The following is a 24,761-nucleotide window of genomic DNA, read 5'->3' on the forward strand; positions in this document are numbered from 1 at the left end:
GCGCTGAGGCGTGAAACAGGCTTGCCCTTCATGCGCACGCCCACGCCGTGAAGGCACGCGGAAAATCGCTTGGAAATACGCTTTACGTGGTCGCGCTCGCCGCGGCGTGCCAAATGTGATGGAACGTTTGATTTCTCAATTGCGGCTGCAGATGGAAAATAAACCGACTGTTCCCTTTGGTACCAGATAAAACATCAGTTTCTCCGTGAGGGCGAACCAATGAATGCGATAGCAACATGTTGCTACACGAAGTGTGAGGCTCGTAGCTGTAGTGACAGTGCGAACTTAAGTGTAAACGTAAGCTGACTGAGTAAAAACGAGCCGTTGTGCTAGGGGTCCTCTGATTGAATCCTGCCATAGGATAATTTAGTTTGTCAATTAAAGGCATCTATTTTAGCGACTTTATCCCCACTGTTACGCGCATTTAAGTCTTAGAAGATTTATAGTAAAAGGCATGTGATGTTGGTGTTTTGTTTCGTCAGATGTTTGTGGGCTGCCATTCGCAAAAAAAAAAAAAGTTATTTCGTCGAGAATGTAAGACATTATATGATCAACTTTAGTGATGAAATGCTGTGGCAACATAACCCGCATGTATCTCATGTTGTACAGCATGGCACGGTATACAGCATGCATATACCTAAATGTATACGGAACTTCATGGCGACGCCGACGGCAAGAACTCGCTTTGCATATCCATATTATTGCTATGGCAATAATAATAGACGGGACGTTCACTCCATGAATGAAGAATACAATACCGCGTCTCATACCCGTTGTACATATTTCGCTGATCCAACGTTGAGATTGCCGTATTCGCGCCGTCGTACGCCTGAAGCATCTACTTCTGTACTGGCAGCTGCGTTATTCGTTCAGCCTGCAGTGCGTTCGTCGGTCAGGGTGAAGCAGGAGGCAGTTTCTTACGAACGTGAGCTGCTTACTAATGTGAAACTTTACAAGCGTAATAACGTGTACTGGAGTTGGGGGCCAATTTAGCGATATTATTTCAACCATCTCGCAAAAAATTTTCTTCTCCGTCATGTTTTTGTAAAAACTACAGCTTCTTTAGTCTCGCGTTTTCTTCGGGTATGATGTGTGTGCTTATCAAGTATGTGTCGCGTCATTGTTCACCCGTTGTTCGTCCGAAATAACATGTCGTACTTGCTGTCAGACTAGCCTCAGCAGCTTTTAAATTTTATCTCACCACACCCCCTTTCTTTAAAATTTATTCATTCTTTCGGACAATAGATAGAATTGCCCGTGGGTGAGGACAAAAGGAGGTTACTGGCTTCCTGTCAGGCCTCCTAATTAAAGTCCGCATAAATTACTGGCCTCCTAATTAAGTTTCATATTTCTCAATATGACGTTACCTCTTTATTCCCCTTGATGTAGCTTGGTCCCCCCCCCCCCTTCTCTCTACCTTTTCGCTTCGCTTAGCCCAGAGAGAGAGAGAAAGGCAAAGGAAGGACAGGAAGGTTAGCCAGAGATTATCTCCGGTTGGCTACCCTGTACAGGGGGAGGGGCAAAAGAATGCGATAGGTGAGAGAGAAAAGGATTAAAAATGAAAAAAAGAGCAAAATAATGAAAAAAGTAGATTAGCCCAGAGATGTCTTTTCTGCTTCCGAAAACGCTTACTCCAGCTGCTGAGGCATATTCGAAGCACCCTCTCTGCATTTCACTCGCCGTTGATTCTCGCCAGATTGTTTAGACATGCGTTTACGCTGAAACAACACTTTCTTTTCTTTCGCTGACTTTTGTTCCTGTTGCCTTTGTCGTTTCAGACTTACGGGCCAGCTGGTGGCAGCGGCGCATTCGAGAGCCACACTACGAGCCGCGGACGAGGGGTTCAGCGAGCAAGCCATGGGTCCGAGTCCGTTCCTAGAAGGAGACGCCGGAGGGCGACAGCTGTGGCGGCAGCCGTGAGGTCGTCCGTCGCCCGAGGCCCCACCGCTGAACAAGGCGAAGCCTTCAGCGTTTAAAGGCGCCCGGCCTCGTTCCACTGCCACCATCTGCGGGCCTTATTCCCACAGAGGGCTCCTACTTTTTCCCGTTCGCCCGAGCCATCCTCCAAAGACACAACGAGATGCGTTTCTTCAAGCGACGCTCTCCGGAACCTCCCGAGCTGGTGCGCCTGTGTCGGCTGCCTCCGGAAGAAGTTGGCTCTCTCCTCCACCACCACCAGCACCATCACGGGGGAGGGGAAGGAGGGCAGCCGGCGGCTTTCGCGATGCCAGCGCCGCTTGTCCACCGCGCGGCGGTTTCGAGAAGCGCCAGTCCGACGGCGACTCTCGTGCGGCTTCGCCAACAGCGGCGAGAGTGCTGCTGCGGCTCGGCCAAAGAGGCGATGGCGCTCAGTTCGGAAACGCGCAGTGCCGGCGGTCCCGTGGATGTTGTTTCTCCGGCGTCGACGGTGCCGCGGTGCTGCTTCGTCGAGGCGACCGGCGCGGCCAGGACCGCGACGCCGCCCGGATCGGCAAAGCTGAAGAGGGGTGAGTGTGTGTGTGTGTCCTGCATACCGGTGCGACCTGTTTGTGCGTGTATGTGTTTATAGTGCGACTTTGGACGGCGATTTCCCAGCTGCGCGCGCTCTTTTGCTGGAACGTCCCGTTTACGGAGAGCACGCGGGCCGAATGAAGACAGCGCAGGGTTCGATGACAACGCGATGTACGTACTTCGAACGCAAGAACCTTAGCGCGTTGTCAAGATCCGTGATGTATTTCTGGCCAGAGCGTTATCGTTTTGGGACGTCCCGTACGGGGAAAAAGCGCGCGCGCGCGCGCTCGTGTTCTTCGTTGACAATACCTTCGCGGTTTTTTGTGTGCGAGCCCCCGCTCTCGGACCGTTTGGACCGCGCGATGCTTCCTCCTCTCCTACTTGGCTTTGTGAAGCGCATTTTCAAAAAAGTTTTGGCGCTCTTTGTGAGGCTTGAACGCGCGAATGTCGCTGCGTGAAGGAGACATGAAGCGAGTGTTCAGTGATTTTCAGCTGAGAATCAAGCACTGAACTCCCTGAACAGTTTCACTTTAACGAGCGAACGGCGCTGCCATGACAGATCATGCCAGAGCCCGGCAATAAAGAGCAACCCAATAGAGTGGAGGTGCGTGGTGCTATCGTTTCGTTACTGTGTTTGATATAGTATTCGCAGTGAATGGCCAGGTATCTCGCGGTCGTATCGCAAAGCGTCAATGGAGGCTCAACTTCAAACAGCTGAAACAGCAAACCGCTAGGACGACTGGGTTGCACAAATCGCCTATGTTTACTCGGAGCACTCGAAAGGAAAGCTGAGCTGCCGTGTGTAACGGGCTTATGTGGCAGTACGTACGTGCCTAAACAGAGAGAAAACTTCCTGCAGTCACTCCATGCCGTTATCACTGCAGTCGCTGTGCCCCGAGTGTACTGCAAACTTTTGCTCAAGAGCCAGGCCTTCGGGACATGCGCCGATGATTCAGAGGAAACGGAAACCCGCTGTTCAAACACAGCGCGTACGTGAAGCCACTCATGCAAGCCAGTGTGTCTTCCGCGCGCAGCCCACGCTGCTGTCGGTAGGAACGCGCATGCGCGCCTATCAATTCAGCTTGTGTTCGAAGAAACAACGTGTGATGGATTTGGAAGCAGCAGCTTCGGAGCGTGCCGTGAGTTAAAAGCGTCGTGAGGAAAAAATTCGTTGCGCTCGAATAGCATCGCGCCGGACTGTCGCTGTCACGAAGTGCCAACAAGCAGCAGGTACGTGTTCTCAGTTGAGCCCACAGTTACCAAGACGTTTCAAGTTACCAAGTTACCAGCTTTCAGGCGTGCAGACAAGCTGACACAAGTTTCGCGTGGAAAATTTCTCTCCCAGCTACGCATACAGGCTCCAGTTTCGAGAGCGCGCGATTCCCAACGGTGACGATGCCAAAATTTATCGTGCGTGCGCGCTGTGTGAATTATTTGTTGTTGCTAAGCAATGGACGTGTGCAAGCTTGGAAGGCTGTTCAGTGTGTCGAAAATGCGATGATAGTTGGCATCCTTTCCTTCTCGGAGCCAGCTTAGCGTGTTGCAGATGGGCGTGACGTCAAACTCGCATGAGATACAGATGCACAAAAGCGTCTCTATATTTGTTGAACCCAGCACGTTTCACGAACGCTTAACACGCGTGTGTACCCCAAGTCAATCCGTAGGTTGGTTAAACTCGCCGCCGTAGTAATCAAGAGGCGGTTGGCACCGAAAAGCGTCCGGCTTTCACCTGCCCTTCCGGACTGCTATCACCTCGAAACGCTGGTTTCAACGGCAAAGCACGAGGGTCCTGTTCTTTATCATTTTTTTTTTCTGTTTCAGTTTCCCCTTTCAATTTGTTCCCCGCCGTTCATTGTGAAGGCGAGGCGCCGTTTCCATTGTCGTCACCCGAGGCTTTCAAAAACAGGCGCGTTGGGGAACCATAGGGGATATAACCCCGTCGGGGGCGGGGGGGGGGGGGGGAGCGGTTGATGGGTACCTTTCGGCTGTGTTCTCCCAAGACCCGGCAGGCAGGCAGACAGCTTTTCACTCTCGGCGTCCCATCGCATACGCGTAGTCATGTTAGAACGTGCTTCGTCGTCCTAGTCTTTGCGCAGCAGAAATGCACAAAAAGCTCAACAGCCGGAGGCACTGTTCGATGCCGGACAGTGAGGTCACGGCAGGGATGCGAAACCAACTAGCCCAGCCTCTTGTTGGCTTAGGCTAGACACGGACGAGTCAGCAGACGACAAAGATGCGCCGATGTGGACGGCTGATACGTTGTGCGTCGTGTGCGCCTTTTTTTTTTTTCGGTTATAGCGGGCCCTTGTGCGTTCTTCTCCTTGCGCAAATCGCTATCCTAATTCCATAAATCGTGATTGTGGGATTTGTAAGCTGCATTGAGTTTGAAATTGCTGCTGCTTTGTCACTGCCCTTAGCGTGTCGCCGCTACGTCTGTTTGCCTGTGCGTCTTTGCTCTTGAAGAGTCTGTATACGGCCCCAGCGAGAAACAACTACCCGGCAGCTTGTTGCCGCAATTTCTCTCGGGCCCGCGCGCTCGCGGGGACGACGACGCAGCGACGTTTCGGCATCTGCGACATGTCTGGCTGTGGCCGGGGGGCGAATGTTTCCGACCTGCTTAACGACTGCCGCCTTCGGAGAGAGCGAGAGGAAAACTGCAGACTCTCTGTACTCTGCCGCTCTGGCTCATTTTTTCTCTGTTTTGCTGCTTTGCCAAATTCGCGCGAGAAGGGGGAGATGGCAGGGAGGAGGGACTTCTTCTTTAGCCGTGGGTGCATGCATTGCTTTTTCTGCTTCTTCTTCTCCACTCCAGAGCCCCGCACGACTGAATGACTAATACCCTCTGGCTTGGCTGGCTCGCAGGGCGCAAGCAATAAGAAACGAGCATGAGGGCCTGCTGGAGGCAGCGCTGGTTCTTCCGAAACATGCGTTTGCGCTCCCCTTTCCCTGACCAGCCAGCTGGTTTGGGACGAACTTGGAGAGGAGGAAGGGGGTTGCCACGAGGCCGCTCGCGGCCTTTATTTTTTTGAAATCTTTCGTTGTGCCTCCTTCTTCTACAATAACCAACATAGCGTGTGTTTGGAAGGTCCCGTGTGCATGCCTTTTTTTTTTTCGCCTTTTTTTCTTCCCCTGGTACAAGCGGTGCAGTCCATGCCGCGTTGAAGATTGGCGGGGGCCGCGGGTGGGGGGGGGGGGGAGCAAAGTCTTGTCGCTTTTTTTCCTGTCGTTAGAAAACGAGCGAGGTGCAGCCACCGCGCGAAGGCTATATCGCGCGTGCTCCCTGCATACACACACACACCCTGTGGCCATGCGGGACAGCCTTGCACTTTCTTTCTCTGGACCAGATAGGGCGGAAATTAATGCCTCCAGCGAACGAGGGAGAGCGCTGCGTGTTGTTGGTTTCTTGAAGGCCTCGTAACGCGGTTAACATGTCGCCTTTAATGTACCCGGCCGCGGGTCCCTGTTAGTTCTCGCATCCCTGCTTGATTTGGTTAAGCGGTGGGAGTGTTCTCCGCCAAATTGTTTCTTGGGGCTGCGGGTGCCACAACTCTTCGGAACGAGGGTCCGGCGCGCGCGAAAGAAAGGCGTGTACAGCGCGTCTCGAGTTAGTCGGAGGGTACACGACTGTTTGGCCAACTCCCGGTAAGATTGTACGCTGCGAAGTCTGTAACGTCTCTTTCTGCGTCGTCGCGCAATCTTCTGCAGCCTGCAGACTCTTGCGGCGTCTGCTTTCCAATCGGCGCTGCGTCCACTGAGTGGTACCCTCAGCATTCGGGGTGAATCATAGACCTAGTGCCTATACTAGTCGCTGCTGAGGCGATAAAGACATCTTGGCCGGATGCTTTGAGGAACATTCAGTCCGGACGTTCGTTAATGGTTTTCCTGTGTTCCACTTCATATCAGGTTGTGATGGCGTAACACATTTTCCTCTGCATTACGTCATAGTTCAATGTTGCGCCACTTACCGAGACTCGCTGGTAAACATTACGACCGGTTTATGCTCGCTCTGCCAAGTGCTGCTGACAAGAATACTGTCGTTCTGCTTAGTCTCTGAAGACGAAAAAAGAAAAAAAGTACGTTGGTTTGCGCTCACTGTGCCAAAGTTAGACACGTTTGTATATGGTCCTTAACACGACTCTTTCGCATGCAAGCTGTCTGGATCGCAGAGTCGCGCGACCTTTACAGCCCAGAAGCTCCTTAGATGTTACGGGGAATACTGAAACTCGCGGAAGAAAAGCGACACAAGTTACTCGCCGGCAGCAGTAAGATGAATTCCGGTTGCGATATCAACCGCATGATCCGAATACCTCGTTCAGAATGCAAGGTGTATGTGCGTGCAGGACACTCCAGATACCGCGCTGCGGATTACGGGAATTTCCCCCGCGCGCATTGCCAGCCAATTTCAGACGTCCGCGCGCGCAACCACCGTTGTGTCGCGAAGACAATGTAACGCGGCCTTCTTTGCTGTCTTTCGGGGAATTTTGTGGGGTCCTTGACGCGGGGCAAACCTTTGTACCTCGACGGCGCCGCGGACAGTGCTGCCGCGCGGCCGCCGCCCCCGCCGCACCTGACGTCACACCTGCACATGTCGCGTCGTCTTCTCACGCTCGGCTGTCAAAGGCCAATTAGTTATGGTCAGAGTGCTTTTGTGTGCGGAGTGTTGACGCGACCATTTCTTAACCCCTTGAACTCTGCCGCTTATTGGATGTGTTGCGTTTCGCCTGCGACACGTGGTTTTGCCGGCGCGACGGCGGCGGGGCGGCGGACATTTTGGCCCGATCGTCGTCACCGCAACACTCATCGCCAGGTGTTTCCAGGCGCGTCTGCGGCGATGCGACCGCCTAGGGATTTCGTTCCAGTCATTGTGCCCGAAACAGGCGATGCCAAAGCAGGGATCTCATTCCAGTTATTGGGCCCGAAACAGGCGATGCCAAAGCAGGGATCTCGTTCCAGTCATGGTGCCCGAAACAGGCGAAGCCAAAGCAGGGACCATCTTCTCGTTACAGTCATTGTGTCCGACCGGCAGCGCCACGACAGTGTGCTGCGCAGCGCCACGACAGTGTGCTGCGCAGCGCCACGACCAGGTGCTACGAGATCGTGCGCAGCGCCACGACATGGTGCTACGGCGTCGCTACGACAGTGTGCGTCACCATTAGCCCATTGTACATTCACGTGCTCGTCTTTTGAGGGGTTCCTTCTTGCCCTCAACTGCGAGAGTATAAAAACAGCTGCCCCCGGACGCCAGAGGAGGGCTCCGATTTCTTCCGTTGAGTGAAGTGCTCTCCCGTCTCTCTACTTCGGTCAAACCTGACCGCCAACTCTTTGCGATGTTAAAATAAACAAGTTGTTTCGTTGTTACCTGTCGACTCATGCTTTGCCGGGACCTTCGGATGCTTGCAGTTGTACCCCAGGCCGCCAGGCCAACGCTACCCTTGGGGCTTGCGACCCAGGTACAACCACGGGCGTCAGCGCCGAGTTCCCAACAGATCGTACCAGCAGTCCAGATCCAAATATCTGGTTGCCAGCGGTGAGATCGCCTACGACTGCAAACAACTGTCTGCCAGCGGCGAGATCGCGACAACGGAGGCCAGCAGCAAAGAGATGCAGTTGACAGTAGGCTGAGCAGCTCAACGACGATCCGGGAGCAGTGCAACGAGCCCTGTGTGACGACTGGTTGCCTGCAGCGGAACGACTGCGCGGAATTCCTGCCTGCGAGGTTAGGTGAGTGCGGGACTTTCTTCTTCTGAGCTTTGCCAGGCTTTTGTTAGTGTCAGAAACAGAGCTGGTAATTGTGGTTGTCGTTGCTGCCGGGTTAGTTTGCGGCAAGACAATAGTAAGCAGTAGAGAAAGCAGCATTCAGAGCAGCCATGGATTTGAAGTCGTTGCGCAAACCGAAATTGTTGGAGCTTGCAAGAGAGTTGGGTCTGGATGTCTCAGACAAACTAAGAAAACCTGAACTGCTAAAGGCTATTCTTGAGTTAGAGGCTGAGGATGACGAGCTGTCGGAATGCCTTGAGACTATTGAGGAGAGGTCAAAAAGACAGGAGCGCGAACTTAAAGAGCAAAAAGAGAAACATGAGCGCGAACTTAAAGAGCAAAAAGAGAAACAGGAGCGCGAACTTAAAGAACAGAAAGAGAAAGAAGAGCGTGAACGTAAAGCAGAGAAAGAAAAAGAAGAGCGTCAACACGCTTTGGAAATGAAGCGTCTCGAGATAGAGATGGAACGCGCTCGTAATGGAAGTCAGGCACACGGTGCAGGAGAACGCGTATTGTTCAAAATGACTGACCTGATGCGGCCGTTTAAGCTTGGAGAGGACATTGGTTTGTTCCTGGTTAACTTTGAGCGAACGTGCGAGAAGCAGGGGTTCTCTCGGGAAACGTGGCCACAGCGCTTGCTCACTTTGTTACCCGGCGAGGCGGCCGACGTAGTCGCTCGCTTGGATAGAGAGGAAGCAGAGGATTTCGACAAAGTAAAATCGAGTCTGCTAAAAAAGTACCGGCTGTCTGCGGAAGCGTTCCGTCGGAAGTTTCGGGAAAATGAGAAAGGCAAAAGTGAGTCATATACAGAGTTTGCGTATAGGCTTATGTCGAACATGCAGGAGTGGCTCAAAGAAGAGAAAGCGTTTGGTGACCACGATAAAGTTCTGCAGTGTTTCGGGCTAGAACAGTTTTATAGTCGGTTACCGGAGAACGTGCGATACTGGGTCTTGGATAGGCCAGACGTGAGTACGGTGGCTAGAGCCGCTGAGCTAGCCGAGGAGTTTGTGACGCGTCGAGCTCGCGGAGCTAAGGACGGTCAAAAGGGTGAATTTGGCTCCAAGTCTGAGAGGCCAAGGTTCACGCCCATGAGATTTAAGGGGGACACGCGTAGTGAGGATGCGAGTGAAAGCAATCCGACCAAACGTAAAGAGACGGCAGCCGAAGCCGAACGCAGAAAGCGGTTCGAGATGAGGCGAGCGGGCGTTTGTTATACGTGCCAGAAGCCGGGTCACTTTTCGGCGCAGTGTCCGGAAACAACACCAAAAGTTGTGTTTTTTTCAATAGGCAGCACGGACGAGAACATGAAGCTTCTCGAGCCTTACATGCGAGACCTCCTCGTGAACGGGAAAGAGTGCCGAGTGCTTCGCGATTCCGCAGCTACGATGGATGTAGTTCACCCATCTTACGTAGAACCCCATATGTTCACGGGCGAGTGCGCGTGGATCAAGCAAGCCGTGGAAGCTCATAGCGTGTGTCTGCCAGTAGCAAAAGTGCTTATTGAAGGACCTTTCGGAGCGCTTGAGACAGAGGCGGCAGTGTCATCTATGCTGCCACCCCAGTACCCGTACCTATTTTCAAACAGGTCCGATCACCTCCTGCGCGAGAAGGGGCTTTTGTTTGGTGAAGCTAGTGTTCAGGCCTTAACCAGATCGAAGGTTCGGGAGCTCGCTGCAAAGGCGGTAGTTGCGGGGCCGACGTTATCAAACAACGAAAAAGGGTCAGAGGCGCAGCAAGCTGATATTCAGAGCACGCCCGAACAGAATAGAATTGAGTCTGTAGCGTTGAAGGCGCCAGATACTGGAGAGGAAAATCCCGACGCGGGAAAGTTAGAAGAGCTATCTACTGATTTGCTCATCGCGCCTACGTCAGACGGACTTGATAGGTTGCTAAAAGTCAGCCGGACGGCTTTGATAGCCGAGCAAAAAAAGGATGGCAGCCTGGAAAACGTGCGCTGCAATGTCAAAGAAGGTATCGCCAGGAAAACTGCGCGTTTTGTGGAAAGAGGTGGAGTCCTGTACCGGAAGTATCTAGACCGCCGAGGAGTGGAGTTCGATCAGCTGGTCGTGCCTCAATGCTATCGTCAGGATCTGTTGCGCTTGTCACATGGGGGTTCGTGGTCCGGACACCTAGGAGTTAAGAAAACTAAGGACCGTCTCTTGCAAGAGTACTATTGGCCAGGGTGTTTTCGGGACGCAGACCATTTCGTGAGGACATGTGACACTTGTCAGCGGGTGGGCAAACCAGGGGACAAATCGAGGGCGCCGTTGAAATTGGTACCTATCATTACGGAGCCTTTTAGACGGCTCGTTATTGATACAGTGGGACCTCTGCCGGTAACAGCCACGGGGTACAGACACATTTTGACTGTGATCTGCCCAGCGACAAAGTTCCCTGAAGCAGTGCCGCTTAAAGAACTCAGCTCAGTTGAGATAGTTAATGCACTACTGTCCATATTTGCGCGAGTTGGTTTTCCTGCAGAAATTCAATCAGATCAGGGCACAGTGTTTACTAGCGCTTTGACGACAACTTTTCTCGAAAGGTGTGGGGTAAAGCTGCTACACAGCTCAGTGTACCACCCACAGTCGAATTCCGTTGAGAAGCTCCACTCCGTCATGAAGCGCGTGTTGAGAGCCTTGTGTTTTGAACATCAAACTGACTGGGAGCTGTGTCTGCCTGGGGTGATGTTTGCTTTAAGGACCGCGCCGCATGCGGCTACGGGGTTTTCGCCAGCTGAACTGGTGTACGGTCGCTCGCTTCGATCTCCGCTTCGCATGCTTCGAGAATCATGGGAAGGTAGGGGCGACGACCCAGTCGTGGTGGAGTACGTGCTTAAGCTCCTCGAACGCTTAAGAAGGGCACAGGAGTTGTCAGGTGAAGCAATGACAAAGGCCCAGCAGAGGGCCAAGGTTTATTATGATCGGACAGCCAGGGCCCGTCGTTTTGAGGTTGGCGATGAGGTCATGATATTGCGCACATCGCTAAACAACAAACTAGACGTGCAGTGGGAGGGCCCAGCGCGAATTGTTCAGAAACTGTCGGACGTTAACTACGTGGTAAGTCTGCCAGGAAAGCGGAAAGCACAGCAAGTTTACCACTGTAATCTGCTCAAACCTTATAGACAAAGGGAAGCAGTGGTGTGCATGATGGTAAACGTTCCTGAAGAGCTTCCGGTCGAGCTTCCGGGACTAGGCTCAGTGACGAACAGGGAAGACACCGGTCAAGTCATTAGTGACCTTATCAGTAAAGCACCGCTGTCGCCTGAGCAGAAAACCGAACTACACCAGCTATTACAAGAGTTTCAAGGTCTGTTCTCTGAGAGGCCTGGTAGGACTTCTGTACTTACACATGATATAGAACTTACCTCCACAGAGCCAGTACGATCCAAGGCGTATCGGGTGTCACCCCGCCAGAGCGATATTATGGAGGCTGAGGTAAAGAAAATGCTACAGCTCGGTGTTATTGAGGCAGGTGAGAGTGATTATACCTCCCCTTTGATTTTAGTTGAGGTACCGGGCAAGGAACCTCGTCCTTGCGTCGACTACCGCAGGCTTAATTCCATCACTAAGGATCAAATTTATCCGATCCCTAACATCGAGGAGCGCCTTGAGAAAGTTAGTAGCGCTCAGTTTATTTCCACCCTAGATCTTGTCAGGGGTTATTGGCAGGTTCCACTTACAGAAGAGGCTAGTAGGTATGCGGCGTTCATTTCACCAATGGGAACATTCCGTCCTAAAGTGTTGAGTTTTGGTTTGAAGAACGCGCCATACTGTTTTTCAAGTCTCATGGATAAAGTGTTGCGGGGACAGCAAGAATTCGCTTTACCGTATCTAGACGACGTAGCGATATTCTCCGCATCCTGGTCTGAGCATATGACACACTTGCGGGCAGTGCTAACCCGCCTGCGCGAAGCAGGCTTGACAGTAAAGGCTCCTAAGTGCCAGTTAGCACAGGCCGAGGTTGTCTACCTCGGTCACGTGATTGGTCAGGGTCGTCGCCGCCCCTCTGAAATAAAAGTGGCCGCTGTGCGAGACTTTCCGCAACCGCGCACCAAGACCGATATTCGGTCGTTCTTGGGTGTCGCCGGCTACTATCAGAGGTACATCCCTAGGTACTCTGATATCGCGGCTCCCCTGACGGATGCTCTAAGAAAGACAGAGCCTCAAACAGTCGTCTGGGACGAGACAAAGGAAAGAGCTTTTAGCGCCCTAAAGAGTGCCCTAACAAGCCAGCCTGTGCTACGATCGCCAGACTATACAAAAGGGTTCATTGTTCAGTGCGATGCTAGTGAGCGAGGCATGGGCGTTGTACTGTGCCAACGGGAAAATGGAGAAGTAGAACACCCCGTCCTGTATGCTAGTCGTAAGCTGACCAGTCGTGAGCAGGCGTATAGCGCCACCGAGAAAGAGTGTGCATGTCTCGTGTGGGCCGTTCAGAAATTGTCATGCTATCTAGCCGGCTCGAGGTTTATCATAGAGACGGATCACTGCCCTCTCCAATGGCTGCAGACCATCTCTCCCAAAAATGGCCGCCTCCTGCGCTGGAGCCTCGCTTTACAACAATATTCCTTTGAGGTGCGTTACAAAAAGGGGAGTCTCAACGGTAACGCCGATGGCTTAAGTCGAAGCCCCTAACGTAGGAATCAGCCTCAAAATTGTTTGTTACTGATGTTTTTCTTCCTGAGGCAGGAATTTTTTTTAACATATTGCTTTTGTTTAGTGTTTCAAAGTGATGATATGCTTTCTAGTGCAATTTTTCAATTTGTGGACGCGTTCTGAGTGATGCTAGACTACTGTAAGGAACTAGGCAGTGGTATAAAAAGGGGAAAGAGCCTGGCAGGGCTTAGTGAGGGTTGTGCCGTGCTTGCTGACTGAGCGGTTGAGTTTTCAGCGTAGTTCTAACGCTTGCCGGGAACGAGAACAAAAATGTGAACTCTCCCGAAGTCACTTTGCAGTGTCCCGTGCGAACCTGAACGAGAGAACGAGGCCTTCTCTGTGCGCTGCGCTCAAGAAACGTCAAGGGACGCCCGACTTCGGTTATGAGCATCATCGAGCGACATCCCTCCGGACAGCGGATGCAGTCCCCTGTCCATCGGGATCTCCTTTCCCCGGCGGGGCGGTCTGTTGCGTTTCGCCTGCGACACGTGGTTTTGCCGGCGCGACGGCGGCGGGGCGGCGGACATTTTGGCCCGATCGTCGTCACCGCAACACTCATCGCCAGGTGTTTCCAGGCGCGTCTGCGGCGATGCGACCGCCTAGGGATTTCGTTCCAGTCATTGTGCCCGAAACAGGCGATGCCAAAGCAGGGATCTCATTCCAGTTATTGGGCCCGAAACAGGCGATGCCAAAGCAGGGATCTCGTTCCAGTCATGGTGCCCGAAACAGGCGAAGCCAAAGCAGGGACCATCTTCTCGTTACAGTCATTGTGTCCGACCGGCAGCGCCACGACAGTGTGCTGCGCAGCGCCACGACAGTGTGCTGCGCAGCGCCACGACCAGGTGCTACGAGATCGTGCGCAGCGCCACGACATGGTGCTACGGCGTCGCTACGACAGTGTGCGTCACCATTAGCCCATTGTACATTCACGTGCTCGTCTTTTGAGGGGTTCCTTCTTGCCCTCAACTGCGAGAGTATAAAAACAGCTGCCCCCGGACGCCAGAGGAGGGCTCCGATTTCTTCCGTTGAGTGAAGTGCTCTCCCGTCTCTCTACTTCGGTCAAACCTGACCGCCAACTCTTTGCGATGTTAAAATAAACAAGTTGTTTCGTTGTTACCTGTCGACTCATGCTTTGCCGGGACCTTCGGATGCTTGCAGTTGTACCCCAGGCCGCCAGGCCAACGCTACCCTTGGGGCTTGCGACCCAGGTACAACCACGGGCGTCAGCGCCGAGTTCCCAACAGATCGTACCAGCAGTCGGATCCCAAACAGATGATGTCGGCTTGCCTGATTGGTCGGAGTAACGAAGTAGCCCATTGGTGGAGACAAGTGTCTCTTGGATGCTGGGGAAACTTATTTAAGGAATAGTTTGGGGTAGTTTAGAGTGAGCAAGTAGACAGCAGCAGACGGCGCATCTTCACCAGGGGAGACCAGGCCGGTCAGGCAGGCCGACGACGACGGGTATGACATCGTTTTGCTTGTATATATTTTGTACAGTTTAAACTTAAGGTAAATACCAAGAGAATAAATCTAGTTCAAATGCTACTCTCGTCGTCGTACCTGCGGATTTGGACTTCCCCTGCCGGAGCTCATCCCCGTTCTTCTTCCGTCTCCCTGGTGAGTTGATGCGTCTGATATCCAACGGCTGCGTCACTTCGCTACAAAGTGGTGGAGTGTGCTGGGTACCGAAGGCCACGCACTAATATCATGGGCCGTGGCAACAAACCCCAAGAACCTAGCTCTAACAGCTCGAATATAACCGAACCCCCTACTGTTCTCGCTACCATGTCGACCCCTCAAGCTAAACCTTTCGTCGGACCGCCAGTCTTTAGAGGCACACCGGAAGAGTCAATAACCGAGTGGCTGCTTTGCTACGAACACGTAGCCTCCCTCAACAACTGGGATGAAGGGACGAAAGCAAAATTTTTATATTTGGCATTAGATGGCAATGCGAAAAAGTGGCACACCACGCAAATTCTAACGGGTGCCCCTAATACATGGGAAGAGTGGGCGACGCTCTTAAAAACATCCTTCACAAGTCGTCACTCAGTTGAGATCGCATATTTGCGACTCCAAAACCGCACGCAGCTGCCATCAGAGTCCCCTGAACAATACTACTACGATGTTGTGCAGCTGTGCGCCAAAATTAGTCCCTCTATGACAGAAGAGGAACGGCTACGGCACCTCATGCGCGGCCTGCGTCCAGACGTGCAGGAGAAGATTATCATGGCTAATCCGGACAATTGCTCAAGTTTCTTGCAAATTCTGCAGCGGATTAATCAGGCTGTTTTGATGACGCGTACATACCAACCAGAAGCGATCGGCACCCACCTCCCTGCCGGACAGCAGTCGTGGTACCCACTCGCCGCGGCACCCTTCGCGGGAGTGACCCCCGCCGTGGTAACAACGCAGTCGCCTCCGGCATGTCTCGCTACCTGCGCTGCGGCAGAACATCTTCGCCCGCGAGAGGCCACCGACCGCGATAGGGACTTAAAGGCGATCGCGGACTCAATAGCCACATTATCGGACCGCCTGAAGGCTATTGAAGAAGACGTACGCCGTCCTCCGGTGCCTTGGCCGGCAAGAAATTCCCGTGCCGACGACGGGCGTCCACGATGCCAGCTATGCCGTCGCATCGGTCACGTCGCGCACCAATGCTGGACGCGGTTTCGAGATGACAGAAACCAACAGAGAGAGCCCAATAATAATCAGGGTCGGCAACCCAACCATTCGGGAAACGAGAACGGCCGGGCCTAGGGAGCCAGTCCGGCCGTCCCGTATGCACTATGTCAGATAGTCAGCTTCTAACAGTACCGATACGAGCAAATGGTACCGACACAAAACTCGTAATTGATACTGGCTCCTCGGTAAATGTCATCTCGTCGAATTTCGCTGAGAAAATATGTGCTTCATCAAAATCAAGAAAAGATGTCTTCATCAGAGGAATCGGCGGAAGCTTGCTCTCCCCCCAAGGTGAAACTGAAATAACTCTTGATTTCGACTCCACAACTGTTCGCGAGAAGTTTTTGATTGTGAAGGACTGTCCCTACGAGCTATTAGGTGGTCTCCCGTTTTGTCGAGCAGTGCGTCTTCTAATAGATTTCTCCAAGAGTGAGCTCCAACTCAACGGTGAAACTTTTCGGTTGCATGTAAATTCGAGCACCCTGGCACACAATGATGTACTTAGTGCGCGGTGCCACGAGCATATTCGCATTGAACCTCGCACAGAAATCGCTGTCCAAGTAAAAATCGCAAGGGACGGAGTCCATCTCATCGAACCGAACAGCACGCTCAAAAACGGACTTCACGTTGCTCGTACCGTGACCAAGGTCGTGCATGGGACAGGTGTGATTCGGATCGCTAATCCCACCATGTCGCCAGTAAATTTGCTCAGCGGAACAAAGCTTGGATGGGCTACTTCTATTCACAATGCACAACTGGCAGTCATCGCACCCGAAGACACACAGGACTCTCGGGATTTTCACGTGGAGACTGGGGACCACTTAAGTCCAGGTGAAAGGGCTGAGTTGCTTTCGCTCATTGACAACTTCCGTCATCTATTCACTGGCGATAACAATCCCATTCAGCAGACGTCTATGGCAGAACACGTTATCGACACAGGCGATTCTCGACCAATTCATCAGCATCCCTACCGTCACTCCCCTTTTGAAAGGAACCTGATCGAGAAGCAAGTCGAGGAAATGCTGCGCGATGGGATAATAAGGGAATCTCTCAGTCCCTGGTCATCACCTGTCGTCCTCGTGAAAAAGCCGAACGGGTCATGGCGTTTTTGTGTCGACTTTCGAAGGGTGAATGAAGTTACAAAGAAAGATGTACATCCACTGCCGCGAATCGATGACATTCTCGACGTGCTACAGGGCTCAAAATACTTCACAACACTTGATCTTACATCGGGCTATTGGCAAGTGAAAATCAAGGAGGAAGATAAGCCGAAGACCGCGTTTGCCTGTGGGCCCGGCTTGTATGAGTTCAATGTTGTTCCCTTTGGTCTGTGTAACGCCCCGGCCACGTTTCAGAGAATGATTAACAAAGTACTCAGTGGTCTGCTTTGGAAGGTATGCTTGGCTTACTTGGACGACATTGTAATTTTCTCTAAGGACATGACCGCTCATTTGCAAGATTTGAAAAGCGTATTCTCGGCCTTGGACGCGGCCAACTTGCGGCTGAAGCCGGAAAAGTGCAGCTTTGCGCGACAGGAGATTAAGTACCTTGGTCACATTCTCACTGGCGAGAACATCCGACCGGACCCAGACAAAGTGGCCGCGATTGAAAAGTTTTCCCCACCAAAAAACAAGAAAGGTGTACAGAGCTTTCTCGGAATCTGCAATTACTATCGGCGATTTATCAAGGATTTTTCTCGTATTTCTCGGCCGCTCACTAACCTCACTAGAAAGGATGTCCCTTTCGTCTGGGATGCAGCTTGCGAAGCGGCTATGCAATCCCTCAAAGAGAAGCTGATCACGGCGCCCATTTTGCGTCAGTTTGAGCCCGGGAAGCCGATAGAGGTGCACACTGATGCCTGTGATTATGGAATTGGTGCTGTACTAGTTCAGAAAATCGGATCCGAAGAGAAAGTAATTGCCTATGCTAGCCGACACCTTAATAAGGCTGAGATGAACTACAGCACAACTGAGAAAGAATGTCTCGCTGTCGTGTACGCGTGCGGACAGTTTCGTCCGTACATTTTTGGGTCTAAGTTCACAGTCGTGACCGACCAAGCTAGCCTGGCCTGGCTAATGAAAGTGAGAAATCCGAATGGTCGCCTTATGAGATGGTCTCTGTTGCTTCAGGAGTTCGACATAACGTTGCGACATCGCCCTGGCCTGAAGAATGGAAATGCGGACACGCTTTCTCGCATTCCTCATGGTTCCGCACCAGCAAGCGAAGAAAACCCATTACCGTTGCTCGTGCTGGATCATGTGGACATCGGGAAAACGCAGAGAGAGGATTCCTGGATGCAAGAAATAATACAGCACCTAGAGCAGCCGTGTGCGCCCGTTGTCAGAAAAACGAAAAGAACGGCACGGAGCTTTCGGCTGGTCGACGGTGTATTGTACAGAAGGGTGAAAGGCTTTCAGGAAGATCGTGCAGCACTCGTTGTCCCCAAGTGTTTGAGATCGGAGGTTCTGAGGCACTGCCATGACGACATCACGGCAGGCCACCTCGGTGTCAAGCGCACATGGGAGAAAATTCGCAGCCGCTATTTCTGGCCAAAGATGTTTTGCCACATCACCAAGTATGTCCTCTCCTGCCCTGACTGTCAGACGCGAAAGCTACCACCCGGAAAGCCGACCGGTTTTCTCCAGCCGATCCCACCTGCAGGTCGCCCTTTCCAACAAGTGGGCATAGATTTTCTTGGCCCTTTCACTAAAAGCAAAGCAGGAAACCGCTACATCCTCGTGGTTACTGACTACCACACGAAATGGGTCGAGGCTGTCGCGTGTACAGCGGCCACTGCTGCAGAAGCTGCTAAAGCCTTCGTCGAGCAAATTGTCTTACGCCATGGGGCACCAGAAAAAGTGATAACAGATCGAGGGCAGCATTTTGTCGCCAACCTGACTGAAGAAATTTTACGACTTATAGGTAGCGAGCATGCCACTACTACAGCGTACCATCCTCAAGCGAACGGCTTGTGCGAGCGCTTCAACCGCACGTTGGCCGATATGCTCAGCATGTACGTTTCTTCGCACCATCGCGACTGGGACGAATTTCTTCCGTACGTGCTCTTTGCATACAATTCTTCTACCCACGAGACCACCGGGTTCACCCCATTCTTTCTTCTTCACGGACATGAGCCCACACTTCCTATAGATGTAGCACTAGGCGCGGAACGCGGTTTCGACTGCACCCTGGACGCCAGGAAAGTGGCCCTCCGGCTGCAGCGTGCTCGCGAGCTAGTGACCGAACGGGAGAGGCGTCAGCAAGTAAAGAACAAACGTAGTTACGACGCTAAACGACGAAGTGCAATCTACCATGCGGGGGACTTGGTGTATTTGTGGACTCCCTTCAGAGCTCGGGGAAAGACAACAAAACTCCTTCACCGGTACCACGGGCCTTTCCGTCTTGTTAGGCGAATCGGCGAGAACAACTGGGAGGTAGTGGATAGAACTGGCAAAAAACGCGACGTTGTTAATGTTGCGCGCTTAAAACCGTGCCACGTCAGACAGTGCTCGGATAATGACGACGCGGACGACGAGTCTGTTGACGGACATCGAGAGGAGGTGTGTGATCCAAGTGGTGCTGTGCGCGAGTGCGATTTGAATGGTGGTGTGCGCGAGTGCGGTTCGCGTAGTGATCGTGTGTACGAGACAGAGCCTTGTGAAAGAGTGCGCGTCGTAGAAGACTCGGACGATGGGACTGAACTTTACTCCGACTGGAAGACATTCCACAACGAGGCCGATCCGAGAACTATCACTGCTTACGACACGGACACTGATGTGTATCACAGCGCAAGCGTATAACCTTCATTGTTAATTTTATTGTGTAGCGCGCGCGAATGAACTTTGTTTCTTGTCTCGTGCATTTTGTTTCCATTTTGTCAAAACTTGTTTGTTTTGTTTTACGTGATGCTAAATCTTCCTTACGGATACTGCAGTTCTTTATATGAATCCCTAATGTGCGCGTTTAACTTCTTGAGCCATGTTTTATTTTGTAGTAATGATTTGTAACGAGTGGGACACTCTTTTTCGTAGGGGGGAGGTGTCGCGAAGACAATGTAACGCGGCCTTCTTTGCTGTCTTTCGGGGAATTTTGTGGGGTCCTTGACGCGGGGCAAACCTTTGTACCTCGACGGCGCCGCGGACAGTGCTGCCGCGCGGCCGCCGCCCCCGCCGCACCTGACGTCACACCTGCACATGTCGCGTCGTCTTCTCACGCTCGGCTGTCAAAGGCCAATTAGTTATGGTCAGAGTGCTTTTGTGTGCGGAGTGTTGACGCGACCATTTCTTAACCCCTTGAACTCTGCCGCTTATTGGATGATGTCGGCTTGCCTGATTGGTCGGAGTAACGAAGTAGCCCATTGGTGGAGACAAGTGTCTCTTGGATGCTGGGGAAACTTATTTAAGGAATAGTTTGGGGTAGTTTAGAGTGAGCAAGTAGACAGCAGCAGACGGCGCATCTTCACCAGGGGAGACCAGGCCGGTCAGGCAGGCCGACGACGACGGGTATGACATCGTTTTGCTTGTATATATTTTGTACAGTTTAAACTTAAGGTAAATACCAAGAGAATAAATCTAGTTCAAATGCTACTCTCGTCGTCGTACCTGCGGATTTGGACTTCCCCTGCCGGAGCTCATCCCCATTCTTCCGTCTCCCTGGTGAGTTGATGCGTCTGATATCTCACGGCTGCGTCACTTCGCTACAGTTGGGTGCTTTAGGCGTAGCGGGGCCTTTCGTTCTGGAATCCTTTCTTTCCGAGATTGAAATCGGAATGGGGGGGGGGGGGGGGGGCTCAACCACATACGTAGCTCTAGTTCCAGGAGCGCACGACTTTGTGCGTACATATATTCGTATGTACAATACGCGCGTATGCGCATGAGTATGCGCGCAAGGCGAATTGCCCACCTTTACGAGCCTGACATTCCTGACTGCCCCAGCGCCGAAGACGACGTTCTTATACGAGCGACCGAGAAAAACAGGACGACGACGCGGGCTTATCGCAATGTGCTCAAATGCTCCGACACGCCTGACTCAGAGGCCTTGCGACGCGCACCAAGCACACACACGCATACACCTCCGCGACCGGCGGAAGCCGGGGTTGATTTCATTCGGCTTTGCGTAAGAAGGCGAAGTCATTGAAACAAAGGAACAAAAAAGAAAGATGCAGTCGCCTCACAACTGGCGCAAGAACACAGGCGACCGCCTTTATATAAAAGCGGCGTGAATGTGGAGTCCCGCTTTACGTATAACCTGTCAAATGATGTCACCGACGGTCGCGCTGCCTCTCCTTCCACGCATTCTTTTTTCTTTTTTTTTATTTCTGTCTTGCACGGAACGACGTCGGTGTTTCGTCTTCTTCCATCTTTAATTCTCTCGGCATTTGGGGGACCCCGCGCCTAACGTCGTTCTGTGGCCTCGGCCACATAGAGCATTTCTAGAATAGACGTTTGTTTGTGTGGCCCTTTTTTTTTTTTTTTCTTGGACGACCGAGGTGGTGTTTTGCGCGTGTTGCGTTCGGCGGCGGCGGACAGCGCGCGCGTGCTGTTTGTAGGTGGAAGCGACGCGTGCCGTATTCCAGCACGGCGGAGCGGTGGTGGACGTAACGGAGCACGAGCGTGCAGAGCTGACCTCGAGTTTGTGCTTTGTGTGCCGTGACGGGGCAATTTTGCTGTGTCACTTCTCGCGGGCATTATCTCTATTTGTGTTTTCCTGCTCTGGAACGTTTTAAGAAACTATCCAGAATGGTAGAATATAAAGAAGAAAAGAGAGAGAGAATGCGTAATGGAAAAGAACATTTTCGCCTATCCGTCATTTAGCGGAGGTGGTGTGCTTCGCTTTTCTTTCTTCTGTATTTTCTTTCAATCGAATCGCTCGGTCGGCGCATTTCTGCCCTCCCGCTGTGCAGTTTCCACTGCCCCGGGTCCCGTAAGTTGCTCTACGCCGGCCCGTCCGTTTGAGACACCTTTCAGCGCGCGGGGTCGTTTACGAGGTTTTAGAAGTAGGCCGACGAGTTACGCGCCGCGTTCGCTCGTGGTGTCCCGCCGCCGGCCCCGTCGGCGTGGTTTGTCGGTTTTTCAGCGGGAGGGTCTTTAGCGCCGGTTTTCGCACCTGCGCTCAATGCAACCCCCCCCCGCTCTCTCTACCTGGCGATGCTTAGAGCTATCGGAGAGCGGCTCATTGTTAGCGTGTTTTTCGCAACCTGGCCCCGTTTTATTGTACAAATATTTTCTTTTCTACAGCGTCTACGTCAAACCAGAACTCGGTTACCTCGCTGTACAGACCTGTTGGCAAGCGCACAGCAACATGGCCAGTAGAGGCTGCTGTGTGCATGCACGCGTTCACAGGAACACAAATGTATACGCGTACCAGACTCGTATTACGACCAGTTATTGAAGTACGCAGACTTCGTGACGTTCTTTCTTTTTTTTTTTCTTGCTTTCGGGGCTTTAGGAATAACTATGGGCGCCGGAATCTCGATGCTGTATGACGCAGAATAAATGTATCCTCACACGTACACAAGAAGCGCAAGTGTCAAGTAGCTCCCATGTAGGTTGTATTAAGATGTCTTGGCGCGGTGGATGTTATATCATATGATTACAGGACGCCCGGAAGAGAACTAGGGTGATTTAAAAACAAAAGCAGTTAACAAATGTTTTGGCAACAAACCAAACACAACAAAAGCTATGGCAGAAAGAACCTAAAGAGTACAGTCAAATTTGACTCTAGCTATAGCATGCGACCCTGTTAACGCAGTCGCACAGGGCCGAAGTCCGCAGACTACAGCCCGACGTATTATATCAACGTTGTACATCGCAGTATGTGCACGCGTCTTAGGAGCACCACAGGTCTGTGCTCGGGTACTACACTGCATTGCTGCGACATCTATGTAATTTCTAGAAAGTAGCGCGGTTCCAAGTCGACGCCATTCGCGTCTTACTTAGCCCAATCTCACTCTCGGTGTATACATGTGTGATGGTACTTCGGGCAGTTTGGTGGTGTCTAACTAAAGCAAAACAAAGCACAAACAGTCGTGCCTTCGCGAGGTCGACCTAAGCACAATGGCCGCAATCGACATGCCTCTTGCAATCCGTGGGGGGTCAACAAACATGCAGCGATCTGTATACGTTTAGGGTCCGTCTGCCCGCGGAGGACGAATTTCGCATACCACTTGATTTATTTGCACCATACTTTCTTTTTCATTTTGCGAATCCCTTATTTATCGCCAGGACTCCTTCAAATGCGGGTCGCCTTCCGCTCCGCTTTCTGTCCAGAGCTGTACCCCACCACCCTTTCCATCCCTTGGCCCGGTTCAGTGTCCGCGACGAGGCGCATCGGGCGTGGTTGAAGTAATATTTTAGCGTCGCACCACGAGAATCAGCCGCGCCCTTTCGTGTGTGTATATGTATATATCTCCCAGGACTGCTTTCGTTCGTGAATGTTCCCATCGGCTGATCGCCGAGTGTGGCATTTTGTTGAGCGACTCGGGTGTCATGTAAATGACGTGCTATCTTCGGTTTTCGCTTTCTTTTTTTTTGTGTGTGTGTGTGCAAGAACGTGGTTCAGTTTCCTGAGCGCTACAGAGGGGTGCATGCCTTCAGCCGCATGCTTGCTCAAATATTAGATGCAACTTTCTGTAAACGGTGTGCTAGCTTGGGCCGGTTGGTATACGTACTGTTTGCGAAGAAACAGCACTTTTGAACAGGACAAGGAGATACGACAGACGCCGGCGCTGGCTTGGCAATCGTAATGTTTATTCGCAGTGAAAGGCTGTGTATACGAGCTTATCATCAAGCGCATGCTTACAAATCGCATTCAAAACGTGACAAGTCCTTCTGGAGTTGTCTTTATACCTGAATGTGGTTAGTCGTATTTCCTTGTGTATTTCTGCCTAAGAATTAGTTGTTATATCTTGAACGTGATTTTTCTTAACGGGTCTCGCTGTCGTGCACTCGATAGACGTCGGCATATATGTAGCCTTTCGCTACGAATAAGCAATATGGTTGCTATAGCCAGCGTTCGTGCGTGTCTATCATTCCCTCTTGTTCTGTTATAAAGCGCTCTTGCTTCACCTGCAGAGTTTACGCAACTCTGTAATTACTACAGCTGCCGAAAAGGGCACGCTGTTGCAGTATTGGAAACAAGTCGCATTGAGCGACAGTCTATGCATGTAGCTTCGTTTACACGAACTCCGCGCGAATGTGTCGAGTAGAGCTGAGCATTACCACCCAGACCACGTTTACAAGCATCTGCCCAAGCGGTTTGAGCCTGTAAATCCAACTTCCAGACGGGTTGACAGAAAGCTCTCCTCGACGCCGGCTTGACCCGACCTGCTAGCGCTTGCATGAAACCGAATACCGAATTTGAGCCCAACAAACAGTGTCTGTGAGTACGGGATCTCGAGGGCTACAGTCGGAGCACTAAGCCACCTTGGCTTAGTCCTCCTTGCCATTGTGGCACGGAGGACTAACACACACGCCAAAACAACACACATCTGCCCATTTCGTCTGGGAGCTATGCGGTCCAGGAGTAATCTGGCGGCTTGTAACCGTGCGTCCGTGCCGCTTAGCGCGCTGCGTTTGTGTAGACGTGTCTCGTATATGTAGAACGTATACAGTACGCACATACGCCAGAAACTTAAAGGCACGGCTGTCTTCGCCGCACCGCGATGTGCCAAAGGGCAGCCGCGAACATGCGTGGGCCCACAGATTCAGTGCGGGGCGCCTACACGCTGCCAGCGCTGTGCTTTCGCCGATAGCAACGAACAACCGCGCTATCGAGATGTCTCAGCCTAATCTTGTTGCTTGTGCTGCGCTTGTATGCGGCCCGTACACTCGTTAAAATGCGAGGCGGCGTCTTCCACAGGAAGATGCCTGTGCCAATAAAGACGTGTGCCGTAACCTTGCATGCCAGCGCCCTTCATTCCATTTCCTTGCGTACATTTCGACCAAACCGAATTTCGACCAAATTTTTCTTGGTTTGTACGTCTTATCATTTTCTTTTTTTTTTTTGGTGTTCGTCTTGTTCCCAGATTGCAGTTTTGTTTGCTATCGTGTTCGTTTCTGTTGTTACACGCACCCGTGGTCAATGTCCGCGAGTCGCCCAATGAATTGTTCGGACGGGAACGCGTATCTTTAGCGGCAGTGTGACGTCACGTCTTGAATTTCTTTCGTTTATCCGCGG

General features: G+C 52.1%; 1 protein-coding gene across 5 annotated transcripts in view; it reads left to right on the forward strand.

Moving 5' to 3' along the window:
- a (arc) overlaps positions 1-24,761 on the forward strand; it is a 213,046-nt gene that overhangs the window by 143,855 nt on the left and 44,430 nt on the right. For 4 of the 5 annotated variants that reach the window (XM_075685651.1, XM_075685654.1, XM_075685652.1 and 1 more), the window contains one exon: positions 1,779-2,486. In XM_075685651.1, coding sequence (XP_075541766.1) covers positions 2,081-2,486 — 406 coding nt within the window. In that variant the 5' untranslated portion in view covers positions 1,779-2,080. Of the gene's footprint in view, positions 1-1,778; positions 2,487-3,565; positions 3,721-24,761 lie in introns of those variants that run through there. The other variant, XM_075685655.1, reaches the window with a different exon arrangement.

Source organism: Dermacentor variabilis, chromosome 3 (assembly GCF_050947875.1).
Source record: "Dermacentor variabilis isolate Ectoservices chromosome 3, ASM5094787v1, whole genome shotgun sequence".
Taxonomy (NCBI): Eukaryota; Metazoa; Arthropoda; class Arachnida; order Ixodida; family Ixodidae; genus Dermacentor; species Dermacentor variabilis.